Genomic DNA, 18,167 nt, shown 5'->3' on the forward strand with positions numbered 1-18,167 from the left:
GTTACAAATTAATACTTACGATATTTATTCTAGTGGGATTAATTGAATAAGCTTATAGATCTTCATATGCAACCCTTTGCCGCCTGCTTTAATTAATTCTGCTGGAATCTGATCAGTACCTGGAGATTTATAACTTTTCAACTTCTCAATGGCTACTTCATCTTCATCTAAACTAGGTTCTGGCACTAACAGTTCAGCTGTATATATTTTAATCTGTCTAACATCATCAGTCTCACGAACATTTAAGAGTTTGCTAAAGAAATTTTTCCATCTATTCACGGTTTTTATTGGAGCTGCAAGCAAATTGCCATTATCGCCCTATACCAAATTAGTCTGAGGTTGAGATCCTTTCTTAAAGTTATTAGTGCCTCTGTACAGGTCTCTGATATTTTTCCTTATTATTTGTCTCAAGTTCAACAATTTTGCCCTTCAGGTATTCCCTTTTCTTATTCCTAAAGGTTCTCTACTAGCTTCACATCTCGCGTTACATAGATTATCCATATAAGTGAACTGCCGCGCCATGTATTGGCGAGGGCATGAACTAATGTAAAGATTAAATGAAATGCCTTGCCATCTGTTGGGAAGGTATAAACTAATGGACCCGCGAACATTTTCTGACCCGGTGAACTGCCGCGCCATGTGTTGGCGAGGGCATGAACTAATGGAAAGATAAATGAATTGCCTTGCCATCTGTTGGGAAGGTATAAACTAATAGGCCCGCGAACATTTTCTGACCCAGTGACCTGCTTCGCCTTGTGTTAGCAAAGACATGAACTAATGTAAAGATAAGTGAACCAACTAGAGGGCTTACCCAAAGCCCTCCACTGGACCAACAAAATCAAATCCCCTTCAACTCCTATTTCCCATAGAATAAATTTACTACCAAAATAAGACATCAATAACAGAAGATTTGTGGGATTATAAGTCTGTGCAGTCGGAAAGTTTATAATTACACCCATAGCTTCTAATTCTAAATTTTCACCTATATACACTGGGAAATGGGAGTCATTATTAACTGAGCACAACAAATAAGGAGTATATTTTATAATAATACACAAATTTATTTTCTGTAGAATCAAGAAAATTATTAAGAACAAAACAATGATGCAATATGAATAGTTACAAGTAATATGTACAATAAGTTTTCTCATACAGCCATGAAACTGGGACAGACGACTGCCAGGACAGGTCTGTGCCAGAGAGGATTGCCCTCAACCTTGGACATCATTCAATTTCGTCCAGCAGCAGGGATACAGACATGAGAACCAATCAAATCACAGAAAGCATCCAGAAACAGTTACAACTGGTGGTAAGGCCAGTCTAAACTTCGAAAAGGAGCAAGATCTTTTGATAATGGCCACAATTTCTGTTCAACTAAAAAATTTAAACAAGACCACTATGAATGGTTATCATTATCTTAAGAATATGAGGTGAAAAGATTTCACAATACTGGTATCAATTCATATTGCTGCTACACAGAATCTTGCTTGAAAAAATTAATCTACACAAAAGTTGTATTTTGTTTTCCAGTTGTATCGCATTTTAGATACCTTCGGACCAAATTGGTAGTGCTTCCAGTAACATATATTTCTATGTATTTTTTTGTTTTATTATTTTTTAGTTTGTGAATAATCTTTGAAGCTCCTTTTTGACACAGAAAAGTAGTTAGGTAAGTTTTTATTTTGTTTTTGTATTTTTGGTATTTTTTTTTTAAATTTTTGCGGCTAAGAGAAGCAGACACTGAAGAGCTGACAATCTACAGCCTCTTTTCTGCCTTCTGGGTGTTCACATGGCTCTTATTATCAGTCACCATTGACTGGGGACTGTATCCAGGGCACATGCAACAGTGGGCACTGCATATTCTTACAAATAATATTCACTACTCCTTGCTATTGTACATGAATAAAATCTACGCTACAATGAAACCTTTCACCGATACATGACATACATTACTAGTTCATGTTACTCTTATCTCACAATGCATGGCAGGACCCACTATTGCACACGACGTCTCATTTACAGCTTAGTTTCCAGCTTGCTGAATGACCTGATCACAAATTGAGACTCATCTTTGTGGAATATTTAAACCTTAAGGCATGTAGTAAGACAGTGTGATGGAGATATTTCAAAGAGAGGTAGCCAGTCGACGCCAAGCTGGTGACTAAAGGCAGGTCCTACTCCATCAACATCCAAACTTAATGTACATTACATTACCTTGCCTGATTCTCACACACATAATCACACATTCACCCACTCACTCGCTGTCACACGTACCATTTCACCACTGCTATACTTAAAGAGGCTCAGTTCTACTGCTGGAACACAGCGTTTCAGCACTTAGCACGCCTGGTGGGCAGGCGTTCATCAGGTGCCTGATATCAGTTCATCTCGCAATTTATTAGTATAATAAAATAAAGAGCTCAAACACCTGGCTGCTATCTGCTGAAACTCAAGTCCACAGGAAAAAATTAAACATTAAAAGTCCCCATTATCAATGGGGACTTACAGAATTTGTACTCTTTGAATGCTTTGCGATGTTCCTTCAATAATAATCTTTCTCCGTGTTGTTTCCCAAGCACTGCGGGAGAACGAAGGGACACACCATGTTTTGGTTGGAGAGATCTGGGCCCGCAGACGCGCCGCATCACGTTCACTTTGCACTCGCAGCCGGCAATGTCTCTCAACTCACCGGTTCACATTCTTCTACAATGGTTGACAGAATTTTCAGAACTCTTATTACAAGTGCCACCTTTGTCTAACAATATTTTTTAGAAAATTATTATTTTTTTCCTTTTTTACATATCACCCTACCAAAACTCGTTATAGCATACTTTGTTCTTTCATATCTTTTTGTTCCATAATAGTTATGGAGAATTGATTTTTGATGTGCTATCTCCAAGCACTATTTGCAGAAGAAACTGAAATCAGCTCTTGAAGAGTTGAAAACTAACGTAACCCAAGGTCACAGCATAGTCTTTTTTTATCATTTTTATACACTTTTTAAAAGTATTCGACAGACGAGAATACTGTCCGCCCAGAGATCTGCCTGCTGGAATATTTTATATGGTTGCTTTAAAAAATTAAAAATCCATCATCATTTCATGACTCTCTAACAACACATAAAACATATTTTAAAACCACTTTCCACTGTAATCTCATATAAAAAAACACAGCAAAATAATTATTTCTGGCCAATGGTTTAGAGTCATGACCTGCAAGTACTTTGTTTAATAATCTTTTCTTTTTAAAACAAAAATATGTACAATTTACATAAATAATTTACACATGCAGTGAACTGCAATGTGCTACGACTCCCCAAGCTCTTATTTATAATACAGAGGATTCCTTGCTGATGACTAGAGGTGGGCTCCACAATGTTACTGGCTCTGGTAGTTATGATGGTGGCACTGCTTGGGCCGGGCAGATCTCCGACAGGCAGCGTCTTGTCCCCCGACTGCTCCCGACATCAATCGTGCCTTTCAACCTATTAACCAAAGACGGCAGACCTTCATACATCTACACGTGGCATTGATCACTTAAGTTATTAATCAATTATTTACTTCTCTCACATGTAAGATTTGAGGTTTTCACAGCAGTAAGTATGAAGATTTCTGTCTTCTGGGTTGTTGCGCTGTGAATATTCTGAATATTCATCGCCCTGATGACGGAGGCAGTATGACCTCTGAAACGTTGGTTAATATCGACCAGACTACACAGCGGAACAACCCAGAAGACAAAAATCTTCTCTCGATCAGTTAACCTCGTGATTCCCAAATGGGGTGTCGCTGACACATTCCAAGGGTACCACAGAAATTTAAACATCCTAAATCTTACATTTTTACTGCTGTTAAAATGTGTTTTAATGTACTGAACTGCCTCCATATAATTAATTTTGTTGCTATTACATATCTTTAACTAAGTTCATGGGTGTAATAACAGAGTGTAGTATTTTTCTGAAATGACAGCCTACCAACATATCTTCAGCATAGAAAAAAATAGTTTCCTCCTTCCATAATGTGATAATACAATATGGAATTACACCCAGTCATAGTTTACTACTGTTGTCAGTTTCCCATACAAAGCGTATAAAACACTGCAGAATATTGTTCATTACACTTAAACGATCAGTACCGCGTAAAACAGTGGTAAGAGCGAGTGACAACACAAGAATCAGAAGACGGTTTCTGCACCGTAGCTGATACTTTTGCGTCCTGTTCTACTGCAGCTACTAGTCCATGAAAGTACACCACATCCCAATATATCACTCATCTCCAGTTGTATTTACCACTTCAGATGCCAAGAACTGAATTCAAAGTTTGAGAGCGAGAAGGGCTGACAAAAGATATTCCAATAACACTTCACCTAGATAATCTCCATCTCAGAAAGCGTGAGGCGGCTGGTGCTCATGGCCACTCCGCTGTCACTTGAGGTTGACTGCACGCTGCTGTGGTCATCTGTGTCAGACTGGTTGCTGGTGTACCCAATGACGTCAACTTCATCTGAGAAGCAAAAATCACAAATATATAAGATTCTGACTGTGACTTTCTAATAATTACTACAATGTTCTTAACAGAATTTTTCCTCTAGCCTCAGTGTCCGGACCGGCTCTGGGGGCCACCCAGCCTCCTATCCATCGGGTACCGGGGTCCTTCCCCGGGGGTTAAGCGCCACTGGGGCGTGATGCTGACCACTCACCCCCATCCAGTACCGAGGAGTTATACCTCCTCTCCCCCCCCCCCCCCCCAAGACCTACATGGCGTATAGTGGGGCAGCTTTTACTTTTATTGTTCTTAATAGTGGTATAGAAGGAGGTACAAAATGAAATAAATTATGGGATTGGACCTCTATTAAGCGGCCCATCCACGTACGAGTCTGGCTTGCGAGTCCGGCTCGGCTCGGGTTCCATTGAGCCAAACTCGTTTGTGGGCGGGGTGTCACGAGCCGAGTCTGCTATGCATGTGTGGCGAAATATATCCGAGTCCGGCTCACGAGTCAAGCTCGCCGAGCCAGACTCGCAAGTCAAACTCGTACGTGGATGGGCCGCTGTAGGCTTTATAATGGGAGAGATGGATAATGTAAGAATACTGTTAATTACTGTTGTACTTATGGTGCACTGTTTTGTCACTTAACATGATTCTGGACTTATAAAATTAAACTTTGTGTAGCTCCTGACTAACAGTTTCATTTTAGTGAGATTTTAAAAGGACGGCTCACTATTCATTATTTTTGCATGTGGGTGGTACATTCTAGTAAGTTCTGAAAAGGACGAGGAAAGTCTACTGAGAAGCAGCTGTTTCTGACGCCTTGACTACTGACCTGGCACGTAAGAAATATGTCAAACATGCAGGTGTACAACATAGATAAGAATGCCCATCAGAACAATGAAAATCATATATCTCGAAGGAAAAGTAAATGACCTTGAAATTCGAGGCAACCGATCAAGTGAAGGGTGGCAATGCTTATGAAGAAAACTTGAAGCCTATTGTAATCTACCGTACTATACTGAGAATTCTGGGGCACTACAGGGATTTCTCGAATCTTCCCTTTCTGTTTACTGGTGGTCTATTAAAATGAGTTGAATGTCAGGTCCTGTATTCACTAAATAGATCAATGAAACAGGAATCATACTGCAGCTGTCGATTTTGGCACCAGACTTATGCTAAGTGGTGTTAACACTTAGGGATCTTGAATTAGTGGAATAAACAAAGTGGTCTCAGGTTTCTGAAAACAGCAGTCAATAATTACGAATAATGCTAGGGTACAAAGAGAAAAGCAGTTATTTCAACAAGCATGAGATTTGTCAGTAAATAATCTAGAGGTCACAATGTTGGCTAGAAATGTCATGGAGCCTAGTGTTTTCAAAAGTATTTTTAGTCCAGTACCGTAGGAGTTCCATGTTTGCTTCTTTGAAAGTACAAGCTCAGTAAGTAATATTCGTTCCACAGAACTGCTTATCTCGGACAGTGAACTACCTTAACACGAAAATGCTTGTTTGTCTATCGGTCATCTGCGATTATACGATTTGCACAGTTGGTGAATGTTTCGTCAGCCGTTGAGTGGCAAGAAGTTTGTGTGCTGATTATAATGTGCAGACAGTGTCACGCAGTAAACGTACAAAGAATGGCATCGACGAACAACACTACGCAGTATTGAGGTTTATATGCATGTTTACTAACATAACATCGTTTAAAACATTTTTCTTTGTCCAGGTCTTAATATTTATTACCAGATACAGCAACTTTGGAATGTACAACAACAGCAAGAGACACTAAAACTCGAAGCAAATGAGTCAGACGAATTTATTCGCTGTTCCATTAGAAGAAGAATGTTCAACACGTGATTTATTCGACAACGCTATTGGCAGATGAGACAACATGGCGCTGAATGATAAAATGCTTAATGAATAATCATAATCAATTGTAGTCTAGCATCCCGGTATTTGTCAGGAGAGACTGAAGAAACCATGAAACCTCAGGATAGCCGGTCTCTACACTGAGCACTCGGCCACGACTTTACGTATCCATTCGTAATTTCATATCAGAATGTTGCTTTGTATATATGACTTAATGTCTTGTAATTTCTTGCAGATATTTAAAAAAAACGACTCATTCCATTCATTGGTGGCACCCTACTTTTTGTCATTATAGTACAAAGTCCTGAGAGCAAAAAACTGCCTGGCTGCTAAGTTTTTTGGGCCGATTCCAAAATCAAAGAAAAATATGTCATGCCCTGATGTAAGAAAGATTCTTTCGTTGTTACAACGTGCACACAGACTTCGGTTTCCCTCCCCTCAGCCTATTTAAAATAGTTAGGGCCAGGGAAAATACGTCTTAATGGAATTATTATTACACACAGGTAAAAATTCACAACATCGGTTGCGTTTGTGGGGGGGGGGGGGGTGTAATTACATTTCTGTCAATTTAAATCCTGTTCGATTTTCAACATTTTCTTCCGTGACCCATCATGATTGTGCTATTTTTGTTTTTCACTGTGCTCTGTAGGAAGCGATGTAATTTACCGCCACCAAAGAGGCCGGCAGGAAGACAAATATTTGCCACTGGCGTGTTGCCTCGATGGTTTAGGTGAAGGGGGGGGGGGGGGGGGAGTTTACTGAGCTGTATCGGGGAGGAGCATGTCTGGCTCTGTCTCACCCAAAACAACCCTTTCAGTCACATCACTGAACTCTCTACTATCACTGGACTTATTGACAAATATTATAACGCTAAAATGCGGGTCTTGGAAACATAAAGTAACGCACTAACGCCGTAAAGAAGTATTACTGGGTAAGTGACCACTGTCGCGTTCAACTTGGCATGGACTTAACAGTGTCACTGATAAATGGCGTTTATTTGAAAATACCCTACAAAAAGTGGCGAGACCTGGAAACAACGCACAGAGAAGCGATTTCGAATTAGTCTGCGAAGTCTGACCTTGACCTCCGGTGCTGGATCATCCATCATCTGGAGTGTCCATTTTTATGGCAACTCTATTGGAGAGGCTTCGTTACAGTAGGATCGGAGTCTTTCGGTTATTTGCCGAACTGTCGCCATCGAAACGTACTTTGAAGAAACACGATAGTTTTCACCAGTTTCATGTCATTTGCTTTATAAGCTATATAAAGACAATTAGCTACTCGTATGTATCAAATTACGTCCGGATTATATCGAAAAAAATTACACTACGAGTTCACAGTTTTCCTGAAATGTCAGTACTGTTCCGAAATAAATTTTTGGCTCGTACTGTAAAAGAAATACAATACCCTAAATTATCTTTACCTGCCAGGAATCAAACCCCAATCTACTACTACGACATAACCAGTTTGTTTGTTCACTCTGGTGGAAAATTTATGTCTTCTATATGCTTACATTTATTTAAATTAAACAAACTATTATTTATTGTTGTTTTCTATGGGAGTAAAACCTGATCTCTACGGTTGTGGGGGGGGGGGTCGAAAAACTGGTTGTTGAAGAGATATATTGGTCGCAATTAGAGGGAAGTAACACGAGACTGAGGAAAACTGCATAATTAGGTTCAATATCTGTTTTTTGCACTCTATATCTTTATGTTATCAAATCCAGCAGATGAGATGGTCACGGCATATAATACGCACGAGAAAGAAAAATTTATACACTTTACTCAGAAATTTGAAGGAAAAAGACCACTTAGGAGATTCAGAAGTAGATAAGAAGGTAATATCACATTTAATTTTAAAGAAGGCTCTTATGGACAGTCATAAATTTCCAGCCTTCGTGGTGGGAAATTTCTTTACTTGCTACGAGACTTCGAAAAAGGCAGTCTAATGAAAACAGGCTTTCTTTCTTTTTCCCCCCCACTTTCACTTCGTAATGAATTTCACATATCCCCCTACTACAAACTCACAAAAAAAACTGTGGATGCAGGTGAATGTCTGTCTCCCTTCTGAAACAACCCCCGAACCGATGCCGACGGAGTCCGTCACGTGAACGCCGTATCTGATTGTGCGCTGCTTGAGTTATTCTTGTTATTGTGAGGGTTTACCACTGCTACACCCACAACGCCGGAAAACGAAAATTTACAGCCGAAATCAGTCCAATGCAGCAACTCTAACAATGGTCCCACAATTTATCACAAAGTACCGTAGGAGTTCCATGTTTGTTTCAGAAGCTTAAATACTGCCAAATGCTACAGTTTCTTGTTCAGTGTTAAATGCGTGTCCATTATTATGCTTTATCTTGCTAGATTTGTAGAAAATTAACGTAAAGTGGGCTGCCCGTGTTTCTGTCCGTCTATCCACGTTTCAAATCAAGAACCACTGGACGGATTTTGACGAAATTTGGTATCAACATTGCGCCATTAGAAGCTACCCAAATCCGTTTTCTCTCGGTAATACCAACAATGCGGAGCTCCTTTAGCGTAACTTAATACTGGGTCCTAAAACTATGTCATAACCGATCAAAAATATATAACTTTCGTTTCAGGGAACCTCAAAATAATTTACAAGAACATAGCAGTTGCATTAAACAATAGAACATTCTGACTCGACCAGGATTCGATCTCATGACCATTTGAGTACAAGTTCAGTACGCTACCACAGAACAAACTCACAGTCTATTATATTTTTTATGAATTTGCGTTACATTATCAACACATTATATGAAATCTAGAAATTAAAGTTGATTTCGTTTGATAACACGTTATGTATGACAAATACATTTTTTATAAACCCAACAGGTTAAGATAAATATCTCCATAAACTGTGCACACTGTATGTATTGAATACTTTGCAACACTGAAAAAAGTCAGAGTCCTCTATTTGAAATTATGTTGTAATATCGACTGTAAGTTTCGATTATGAATCAGTAGAAAATAAAGAAAACATTTCATCTATTTTTTACAGTGATAAGTTAATCGTGAAAAAGACGTGAAATGGGTATAAATTACGTTGAAAACAGGCCAATGTTTCTACATGGTCTGCGATAATACGAGATACCGACCGACCTTTCTCGCCAGCGAGTGTAGTACTCTATCGGGAAACACTGGAACTGCTAGCTCTCATGTTGTGCCTTTTTCCAGTGGCATCGAAGTATAGAGGGGTGGAGGGATGGGGGTTCGTTTCACCACTGTGAAAATGTTTTAAGGTGTGTACTTTTTGTTACTACTCTGGAAAAAGCAGGTTTGGAAGAATTTTGTTTGTGCCCAATGGTAAGAAATATAACTGGATTCTGAAAGCTACTACACGATCGTCTAAATTCTCGTTGCTGTGAATCTTGTAAGGCGAAAGGGTTAAAGTCACGTTAACAACGAGATACCTTCGCGTTTTACTGACCCATATGAATAGAACATTCAACATTTGATTTCAAAATGCCAATAAAAAAGGCTTTGTTATGGTAAGAGAAAGCAGTGGAATCAAGACAACATGGAAAATTCCCAACAGCTGTTCGGAAAAATAAAATGGCTTACCCTTTAAGCGGTCGACGCTATTAATGTGCCTCCACGCGTTACTTCCTTTGGCAAACAAAAGAGATTTGGAACCCCAAACAGCAACTTCCACCGGTGATGTAACGAAAAACTATTGTCGGAAATAAATTGTAGTCAAACATTTTAATAATTAAGGCAAAAATTTTATGGGCTCACTCGACTGTGTGAAAGTGGACATTTCGTGCCGTCTACGTCAAGCACCCAAGGAAGAACATGCAACTGATGAGATTCCTCATTCTAGTGTGTGAGTCCCCGTGAATTAATTTACTCGGTGATGTCAACATTTTTTGGCGCATGTGAAACCCTCAGCAAAATCTCCTGTCTTGTTTACATTCGATGGGTATTAGTCACACCAGGAACGTAGACATCATAAAGCTGGCCAGAGAAAATACCAACCTCTGTCCCCCGACACATCATTCGTAAGTAGAAGCCACTCGATAAATACTCCACGCTTCCTCTAAAAGTGTACTATAAAATTGTGGAGAATGGATTTCGTGCACCCATTAAACAGAAACATTTCCTCTTATGCCTTTACTAGTACCGCAAGATAAATCTTCATCCACAAATTCTGACACCAAAACAATTCTATTTCACCTTTCCATATTCAGCTAGCAGAATGTATTAGAAAAAAAAAAAGATCCGAGGACGCATCACCATCCTCAGCTGTCATAATGGCTTATCTATATAAAAAAATGAAAGTTTCTCTGAACAACAGAATTACGAAAAGCGTTGCGCCGTCAGAGACGCAAACAAAATTATCAGCGCTTGCAATGCTAAAATGGTTAACCGCAAATGTTCGCAAGAAGATAATGCCTGACAGAGGGATGTGGTCCTTCCTGTGGGTCAATATTTACAAGGGGCAAATAACACTCAGCGCTTATTTTGTAAAGACAAATTCTCAAATAATCAAACTGTCCTTTTCGCCACCGGATCCATAACGACATCGTATGATTGATTGATTAAAATCATACGATGGATAACAGGGGCTGTTTCGCTGGAGATGAAGCTAAAAGGCATGAAACTGAACACTCACCTCCATCTAGTGCCAAGGTTAAGAATGCGTGGAGCTTTACGTCCACTACTCCATACGCTTTCGTAGCTTGGTGCGTTAACAGAACTTTGCAGTTACATTATAACACTTCGATGAACTGCTTAAAACTGCGGGCGAAAGAGTCGTTAAGCGTCTACATAATGGCAGCAAACTGCTGTTACCAAACGCGTCTCTTCAACTCACCTGCGGACCGTACAAATGACGTTACGGCAAATATTTATTGTATTCCGTCGTCATGGTGAACTGGGGTGCTGCTGTAGGGAGGTTCCCATGTTTATCTTGTATTTCTATCTCCTGCTATACGCGATGACGTCAAAACAGCGCTGGCTCTTACCAAATATAGTCTGCATTTTCGAGGACACTACTTATACTTTAAAAGACCTCTTTATTTATAAGACTTTATTTGGATTATTTTTTAGAAATTTAATTCGCCTATCAAGGCCTTTTGTCTTTTCCATTTATAATCAAATTACAAGTATCCAAAGATAGAGAAACAAGAACTTATTGGTAATTCCTTCGAATGGAGCGACCTAAATTAATTTATGATGGGGGAACGGGAGATGAAGATGGGGTACTGACTTTCACTCGGCAACCAAGTTGCTTCAATCTACTGCGTGTCATCAGATTCTGCTCAAAACCCATTATTAATCCGATAACTTTCAAAACGTTATACATCTTATTACGATCACTAAACTTGCTTTCAAACATTTTAACAAATTACATATGTAACGGAAAGATTACGTATACCTGTCCTTAACAGGCTTGCTGTTCTACATTACGAAATTCACTGACTTCTGACAAGAGTTCAGTACACGGGGAAGAAAAACATTAATACCTACCGCTCTTTATTTAATTCTGTAGAGGATAAGTAAATATACCCACAAGGAAGAACGTCTATTTATATACCTTATTAGTTTCTTCTTCAATACATCCTCATCTGCAATGAACTAAGATTCTACCAAGAGGCATTAGGTAAGAAAAAAAATACAAAAGTATTCTAAATGCGTTAGGTGCCAAATATTTATCAATGCCTGAAATCAATGCATCCGCTTCGTTCCAAAGAACAATAACTTCGTCAACAAAACTTCAGTTCAATGCTGTACGTTATGATATATTCAGCATTTTCTGTCAAACGACTCAATCTCAACAGAGATAAGACAAAAAAGTGGAGTGAGTACATTTGTGTGTAACTTACGATACAGAACCTCCATTAAAATGGCCTAAACCGTCACATTATTCTTATTCCCTTACTCTACGTATAATACATTCGAGCTTTTGTCACAGTGACTAAGCAACTTGTCTTATAAATATCTTCATAAAATGTAAGCGTTTGAATATAGCACCCTTATTGTTAGTGCTGTTTAAATGGCATGCCTTACTTTTACTTTGGTAACTAGATAAACTGTCTGCTCTTCCTTCAAATAAACAATACTCTTTGATACCTTTCTCATGGGAACAATTCACCAGACGAGATACTGCCGATTTGTTTGTTTCGAGAAATGTATCCTCAACTCACTCTGGCAAGTTAAGTAAGAACGCGACGCTAGTCAGTGTTCGACAATGGGCACTCGTTGCACCTGTGAAAAAGACATCCTCACACTTCGACTGCTGAAAGACAACTGACGGACTAGCACGTGCAGGTTACAACATGGCGCGACCTACGTGGTCTCTTGCATAGTCACAGCGATATTGTACGCTCATTAAAACAGTCTATATTTATTAAATCATAACCATCAATACATATTTTTATACGGATTGCGTGACTTTCCAACCACTCTGTATATTCCTTCTGACAAAAGTTTCCAATCTGCAATATAATTTCTCAAATAACACACTCAAATTGTATGTATGCGTAGAATTTTATGACATTTCCTATTGGACAAATTTACTGTCTACCCTCCATAAGAGTTGTACGTTCAGAAACGTTTACGAAGACAAGACTTTGTAATTTGCCTCTTGGATTCCACTCTGCAGACAGCAGCCAATATGAAACTTCGCATTTATTATTTGAGGCATTCGGCTTCCTGACATGGCCGTGTCATCGCCCAGACCGGTCTTCCGACGAGCCATAATTTTCCGAAACTGACGGAAAACCTTGACTCCCCATCCGGTGGCACTGACGCTAAATGACTGCTCTTTTAGTACAAAGCCAAGCGGATAACGAACATAACCTGGGATTATCTACATTTTCATGAAACTAAAATTGCAGTAATTTTTATTTCTGAGTTCAGTATAGGGGAAGGGGGGTCCTACTTCAATTTGAGCAGCTCACATTTCGTTACTTTGTTTTCAAACCAAGCAAACCAGTGTAGCGGTAGCATTCTTAGATTTACGTAACGGAATTAAATGACAATAAACAAACAGAACACGGAAATGAAGTAGAAAGAAGTTAAAGTGTAGCAATTGTTTCAGGATATGGTCAAAATCTGTTATATACCCTTCTCCTGATCTAGCGACATTGAATCGGCAGCGGTGAACAACCGAAAGAAGCAGGCTGTTCCAACAAATCCCGAGCTCCCCCATATTAAACGGATGTTTTATAAAGTTTCGTTGTAAATGTGAAAAGTATAAACAGAACTTATATTTTATTTATTAACAATAAACAAGAAAAAAAAGTATTTATTTGTTATCCATTTTTGTAAACAGCCGTTACCCTGAAAAACTTTTTTGAATTTTTCATTTTTAGGGGTATAGGCTACCGCATCTGTTGTAACCGACCTATCATCTCTCTTCGAGCTGTTTGCTTCATCTTTCAAACATCATGGGACGAACAACACAATAAGAGGTGACATGTTAGACGTTTTATTACAGAAAAAGTTAAAACTACTGCAGCTCAGTCACGCGGAACATACAAAGGCCAGCACTCACAAAGAAATACGATACAATGCCTCTGTTCATAAACAGGTCACGATAACTTCCACAGCCTTCCTCACACACCGCCCATAATCACTCAACGTTACATCGCCTAAACAGGTCAAGACCAAGGAGCAAACCAACTTCAGTCTCTTTTTCTCATGCCACCCCCTACTCTAAAGGAGGTTAGGTTGCCTCTGTACTAAACATTGAGTTAGAGAGGTTGGAACTTTTGTTTCGTATTCTGCTGGTCTCGTAATAGAATCTCAGTCTGAAGACCGGATAACCTGACAAGTTTCAGTTCACAAATAAAATACTGTGATACTAAAAACAGACCATGAACGTTTCTTTCACATATTTACCAATTAACCAAAATATTACACGATCATTCTAAGTTATTTCGGTTCAGAGCCTAATATTATAACTAGTTCTAGTGACGTTACTCCATTTCCGTAAGAGTTATTCTTATAACTATAAAACTAGACCCCCTACTCATCGCAACTTACAGCTTACTGGTTGTTTTCTCACATTTAGATCTAACTTCATACAAATATTTTCCAATGTTCCTCAATTCTACAGCCTACAATATTAGTATAATTTATCAGCCTCGTAAAACCTACCAGCAAAAATGGCATATTTTCTGTTGAATGGACAGACCAGATACGTCTGTCTCTTCGTAACGGCCTTGCTAGCAGACGGCGAATTCCACCATCGCGTCATAGGGGGGAGGGGGAGGGAAGAGTTGGCGGGAATTACGGAAAGACGACCGTAAAGAAGATTCATTTTTCCTTTTATGTTCTTTGACAAGCATGCCAATTTTGTTGAACAGAAAAGCACAATTTAAAAAAACCCTGTAATATTACGCGAATTTTTTTGGCACAGATTTCCAATCATGAGCATCGCGGAATAAATTCTACTGTCTTGTATTTCCTCCCCGTCTGTATCTCAAGGAAGGGATGCGCCTTCCTCCATGGCTTCATCATTTCTGATGAACGAAATCGTAAAAACCTGTTAATGCTACTTTACATCAGGAAAGACTACACTGTCCATGAACTATAGCATATTCCTTGCGGACTATTTCTGCAGATAAAATTAATCCTACACTATGCGAAAGAATATATACAAAATTTATCACGAAAAACAGGGTGTGAAATTGGATTAAAGTGGCTCACAATATGCAGCAGTGGTGGAAATGTTGTGAAAACGATAAACATTTCGGTTTATAAGCGGCCAGAAGTGACTTGACTAAATGAGAAACTATCAGTTTTATAAGAAGATGGAGTGATCAGCTTCTCACACCTATTAGCCCCAGTAAAGAAAGTTGGGCTAGAACCTACGACCTTTTGTGTACTAGAGTAGTACAATATTATACTGAAAACATTTTATTAACCCTTTTTCAAGACTGATGGGTAGGATCGAACACAGACCTTCCTGAAGGACAGTTTATCTATCCGTGTGGCTGTAATCTCAAGAACAGTCAAATCAGGTGTTTCCAGCATATCTGTACGTATGGTGGCACGCATAGCAAATCAATAATCCCCCGCCTCCCCCGAGAGATGACATCAAACATCCCTCTTCGCCAATAACCGTAGCCTGCGTAATTTGCGAAAACTGGCAAGCGCTTTCTGAAGCCTGCGGGGATCCCGTAACACCCGTTGCGTGAACACTATGTACTTACGAAATCAACATCAACGTCTACCCTTCTACATTCAATCAATGGCATCCAACCACCACCTATCCAACACTCCCTCGACTGCGATCCCTGAAATTCTCACGTGATTAGAACAGCAAAGGCATCATCTTTCGTGTGGATATAACAAGAGTGTCCACCCTAAAGACAGTCAGAATGTTCGTTTGCTGTTAATAAGCTGATTCTGATTAAATCTGGTATTTAGTAGGCATTGAATGACTGATTCTAATTTGGAGGACACCCATTTTTAAAATTCCTTGTTCGCGAATATGTTTTAAACATCTCATTTTCACTTTCATCAGCTACAAATCAACTTTCCAAGCACAAACATGTATATTTCATTACATATTTCTGTCAATCAATTCAGAATATTCTGCATTTCCGTCTCCTACCTAAAAGTTATAGTTCCGTGCAATGTAATTTAATTTGTTATTCTGTATGTACGTAAAACTTATCTCTCCCTCCGGCGGAAAACATTCATAGTTTCAGAGAGTCTGAGAAAATTGTATAAGTTAATTAGAAGCTAAATAATTTGAAGGTTACAATTCACGCAAAATACAAGAATTATCAAATCAAGGAGGTTCGTGGAAGGAGCACAAAACACACATGGGGTAATGATAAACGCATACAACATTCGTGTGAAAATCTGAAGAGATAGATCATTTGGTAAGGTAACTGGTGTATCATTAAACCTACCAAGGGACGATGTCTTACGATCTTGAAAAACTTTGTCTTATTTAGCTTTCAGGTCTGTGGGTTGGTTGACGTCAAATCAGCTTTAGGGCACACTCCACCTAGCGTAGAGCTCAAGAATTATAACTATAATTATCCAGTCTATCCCTGCTCGATTCGAAAATAAAATTATCTTATAACAACTCTTTCTTCCCAAATTTTTAATTTCGTAAATCGAGCCGTTTATTGCTATAGGAACCAGAATTTTTTTTATTAAATGTCAAGTAAATTCTGATTTTCAATCTAATGCTTCTTCTCCATCGACTGAAGAGGTCAGGCAGAGCGTTGAAAAGAAAATATATGGAGCTCGTATAAAAATGCTATGATATGATTCAGAAGACGACAGACAGAGGGGAGCTAGAAACGCGAAGCAACAATTTATCCAGCGAAATGTCACAGCATCCCCCTCTCTGATAAATGTCATCTGACCACTTTATCGCAACAGAAGAAATAATACGGCATCACCATGAGAATTCCGTTACCTTTTGAAAATGGCAGTGAAGAGATTGGTTGGTTACCTTGCGTGGACTGACTATAGACAGTCCTTGGGGGCGGATACGCCCTCGACCTGAGTTACGGCATGTCAAAAATATTCCATAGTCCACATATAAATGATTATGCAGTCACGCGTGAGGACAATCATAAGAAGTTGGTTGTAGCTTCAACCCAAGCCAGTTTACGTAAAAGCTATCATTCACATTTTTGTCGTCCTGAGGGAGGCCTGATCCGAGAACCCAGTTTCAAATTGGGGGGGGGGGGGGCAGCCAGTCAGTCAATTTGAGTATAAAGGACCTGAAAATGTCTGCGGCACCCCGAAAGGAGCTGCAAAGTGGGCCATCAGGAATGGGTGTCCACACCGGGACAAAACTATGAAAAAGTGTTTCCTTCAAATAATCCTCTGTTAAATAAACGAGGAAACAAATAATATTAAGAACGGTAGAGGGCTAGGAACATCAGAGGATGAACAGCAGATAGCCCGTTCTGTACCAGTGATATAAATCTGCTAGCTTCAGTTTTCTGGTTAGACAGGTACTCCTTCCTCCCCCACACTTGCCAGAAAAGTCGTTGTTACCTTCTGAACCACAAAAACTGGCAACGCCCAACTGTAACCGTCACGGTCTGCCACTGTCAGAAATCTTCAAAATTTAAATCCTTCGCACTTCAATTAAATGGTTAGGGCGTACTTGTTATATGTTTACGTGTACAGGAAACAGTGGACTTAATGAGATTATTGCACTGATATTATGTTGGGTTTTATCCACTGTCTGAGAAACATTTGATAAACAAGACGTTTCGGATATAGGCTCCCGTCTTCAGGTGAACATTTGTTATACTGACATTTCTATGAATCTTTCATCTAGAATACTAGCGTAGTTGATAACATACTAGCCTGTAACTAAAAGAACTTGACTTTCAAGAGTGAAAAAGTGTGTCAGCTAAAAATGGGAGAAATCAACTCCCGAATCATCGTGTGTAACAAATTTACCTAAGGCAAATAAATACTGTCACAAACACTCAGAGAATCAGTACTGACTTGAGATTACGTTTTAAGCACATGCCGAGCTTACAGTAATGCACAAATAAGATAAGTAATTCTGGACGGAAACGAACGTAAGCTGTAAATCCAATTCAACTGCAGACGTCCTTGAAATAAAAATTAAAACTGCGTAGCTGCGTGGTGCAGACTTATTCTAGAAGCATCTTTGCAGAAAAACTGACACTTGTGAGACTAGTCGCAGAACTTCAGAAAAAATTACCATCTTGTTCTTTGTTGAGGCGGGTAAGGCTGACTTTTATTATCGTGCAGATTTGAACCAAGAGGACCCATGAAAATAGATGCAGGAACCGACTTACGCAGCGGAGCGAAACACGCCTTCCGTGGCC

At 39.3% G+C, this 18,167-nt stretch overlaps 1 protein-coding gene across 1 annotated transcript in view; it reads right to left on the minus strand.

Annotated features, from left to right (window-relative positions):
• Positions 1-1,036: 1,036 nt before the first annotated feature.
• The window catches only part of LOC110826911 (transcription factor mnt), a 94,207-nt gene continuing 77,076 nt past the window's right edge, over positions 1,037-18,167 (minus strand). The window contains exons 6-7 of the mRNA XM_022058029.2: positions 4,363-4,499; positions 1,037-3,484 (exon numbers count right to left, since the gene is read on the minus strand). Of these exons, the coding sequence (XP_021913721.1) occupies positions 4,363-4,499 (137 nt within the window). The 3' untranslated portion in view covers positions 1,037-3,484. The remainder of the gene's footprint in view (positions 3,485-4,362; positions 4,500-18,167) is intronic.

This window comes from Zootermopsis nevadensis, unplaced genomic scaffold (genome assembly GCF_977971745.1).
Source record: "Zootermopsis nevadensis isolate Lab colony 2312 unplaced genomic scaffold, Znev_1.0 Znev_ptg000016l, whole genome shotgun sequence".
Taxonomy (NCBI): domain Eukaryota; kingdom Metazoa; phylum Arthropoda; class Insecta; order Blattodea; family Termopsidae; genus Zootermopsis; species Zootermopsis nevadensis.